General features: G+C 34.7%; 1 protein-coding gene across 1 annotated transcript; it reads left to right on the top strand.

Annotated features, from left to right (window-relative positions):
- Positions 1 to 991: 991 nt before the first annotated feature.
- LOC105315229 (scavenger receptor cysteine-rich domain superfamily protein-like) lies at positions 992 to 2628 on the top strand (the record flags this gene model as incomplete). Its single annotated transcript, XM_020005506.1, has 8 exons — positions 992 to 1079; positions 1135 to 1323; positions 1372 to 1539; positions 1591 to 1755; positions 1800 to 1970; positions 2041 to 2199; positions 2247 to 2420; positions 2467 to 2628. Coding segments are annotated over exons 1-8 (1276 nt in total), but the record flags the coding sequence as incomplete, so codon positions are not given.
- Positions 2629 to 2676: the final 48 nt, after the last annotated feature.

The raw sequence follows: 2676 nt of genomic DNA, 5'->3' as shown, positions 1-2676 counted from the left end.
TGATGAGTATTGCTATCAAATGCTATATAGTGTGGCAATTAAATGTTTGAATGAGCATTATAGTAAATTTTGTGCATGCCTATTGCCTAGAGTAATGACGATGATTGAACAAATATACCTACAGTGTAGGGTTGACATGTTGGTGTTTCAATGGTGATGCAACCCTACAGGGGCTTGTTTGAATTCCTTTTATACTTTCAAACCAGCAACCCTACAGGGGCTTGTTTGAATTCATTTCATAGGTTCATCAAATCCAACAGAGGCTCAACCCTACACTAAATAATTTTTAAAATTTTTTTGTTCTAGTAATTACCCTTTCCTGTTTTTGTTTTTGCAGGAGTTTGATAAAGATGGACATTAAACTTGCTATAGTAGTGATACTGACTTTATTTTATTCTGGAGGTATAGACTGTAGTTATTTGTTTCTAAAGTATTTATATCTTTATCATGCTTAAGGTTACTGTAATGATAATTGCCAGCATGGAACACTGAGGTTAGTGAATGGAGGTGCTACCTACAGAGGAAGACTAGAGATTTGTATCAATTCTGTATGGGGAAGTGTATGTGATGATGCCTTTGATACTAATGAGGCAAGAGTAGCTTGTAGGCAGCTTGGATATGAAGTAGATGGAGGACAATGTAATATTTTAAAATTTGTAGAGTCTTACATTTTTTGTTTTTGTCAGCTGTAACTTACTATAGTAATGCTTATTATGGTCAAAGTACTGGTCCAATATGGCTCAATCGCCTGTACTGTAATGGAGCTGAGAATAGCTTACTGGATTGTAATAAAGCTGTTGATATTGGTAGTACTTTTGGTTGTTCACACTCAGAAGATGTTAGTATAAGGTGCCCAGGTATAGACAACTTCTGTATAAAATTATTTGCATGTAAATTTATTGTGTTTTTGTAGCTAATTCATGTAGTACTGGATCAGTGCGACTCACTGATGGACTAATACCAACAGAAGGAACTGTTGAAGTGTGTAATGATGGAGCATGGACTAGTATTTGTGATAGTGGTCTGGGGATATCAAGAAGCATTTGTAGTGTGTAGACAATTAGGTCTACCAGCAACAGGTACAGTGAATTATAATGATATCATGAGGTTTACACACTTTGCACATATTTGTAGATGCACAATCTGTTTATTATTCTAATTCTTTTGGATATGGACATGGAATACCAACATTGTACAACTGGAGATGCATTGGGAATGAGTCGAGTTTGAATCATTGCTTAAAGTCTACATCAAGCTGTTACTATAGTTATCGTAGTGTGTACAGGATATCTGGAGTTAGATGCAAAGGAAGCATTGTACCAGGTATATAGTGTATTTAGGTCTCATTCTATCTTAAACATTAATGCACAGGAAATTGTTCTACTGGTAGTATGCGTCTTGTTGGTCCTAATGGTCCTAATAAAGTGGAAGGGAGAGTAGAGTATTGCAGTAATGGAGTGTGGGGTACTGTTAGTAGATATGGATTTGATGTTAGAGATGCTCATGTAGTATGTAGAAGACTTGGTCATCAGACACCACGTATGATAGACTATTATCTAATTCTATATTACATTGTTTCAATGATTGCAGGAGCTTTGATATTTTGGAATGCATATGGTCAAGGATCTGGCCCAGTAGTGTTTCGCAATTTAGGATGTACTGGAAATGAAGATAGATTAGAACATTGTACTTACTCAACAAGTCCATATTATGCTAGTCACACAACTGATGTTGGTGTGAAATGTTCAGAGAGAGGTTAATATAATTATACTGTGTATAATGCATTTCTTCCATAATAGTATTAACTGACTGTATTAATGGCAGTGTGCGACTGGTTAATGGTACTACACCAGATGAAGGAAGAGTGGAAGTTTGCATCAATGGAGAATGGGGAACTGCTTGTAGTCAGTACTGGGATAAAAGTGAAACTAAAGTTGTTTGTAAGCAGTTAGGATACAGCCAAGCAGCAGGTATATCTACTGTCAAGTGCTACTGTTATAAATAAACAAATGAAATTGCAATGGTAATCTTTACTTTTAGAGGGATCAGTGTTTAGATATTCTGAATTTGGGTATGGGGACTATCAACAAATTTTATGGAATATTCAGTGTACTGGATCAGAAACTAACTTAGCATCTTGTAATAATTACCACAATAGTAATTGCTATTATGGATACACTGTTGGTATTAAATGTTACAGTAAGATATCTATTTTTGTAAATTATGAAATTTATATTATTGTGCAGATACAACAAATTGCACTCATGGTGAAATAAATTTGTATGGGGGACAGTCTGATGCTGAAGGAGATTTACAAATTTGTTATAATGGAATGTGGGTTTTTGTGTGTGATACATTTTTTTGGTGGTGGATTCCACCAAATGTTGTGTGCAGACAGCTGGGTTACCAAGATAACAACTGTAAGTCTATTATATAAAGTTTATGTAACATTTCTTATCATTAAAGGGGCTTCATATTCATATAATTCATTGTTTGGTTCAAATAACAATGTTGCTCCAATGGTGTTAGTTCGATTTTCATGCAGTGGAAATGAAAATTCACTAGATTATTGCTCCAATTATACTTACAATCATTACTGTGATAGAGCATTTGGGTTTCTATGTTCAAGTAAATTTGATATGATACTCAATGAATATATCTACATTGCTGCAGGTG

The sequence above is a fragment of the Amphimedon queenslandica genome, unplaced genomic scaffold (assembly GCF_000090795.2).
Source record: "Amphimedon queenslandica unplaced genomic scaffold, v1.1 AMPQUscaffold_11347, whole genome shotgun sequence".
Classification (NCBI taxonomy): Eukaryota; Metazoa; Porifera; class Demospongiae; order Haplosclerida; family Niphatidae; genus Amphimedon; species Amphimedon queenslandica.
The sequence above is the reverse complement of the archived record's forward strand: the minus strand, read 5'-3'. Positions and strand labels throughout refer to the sequence as shown.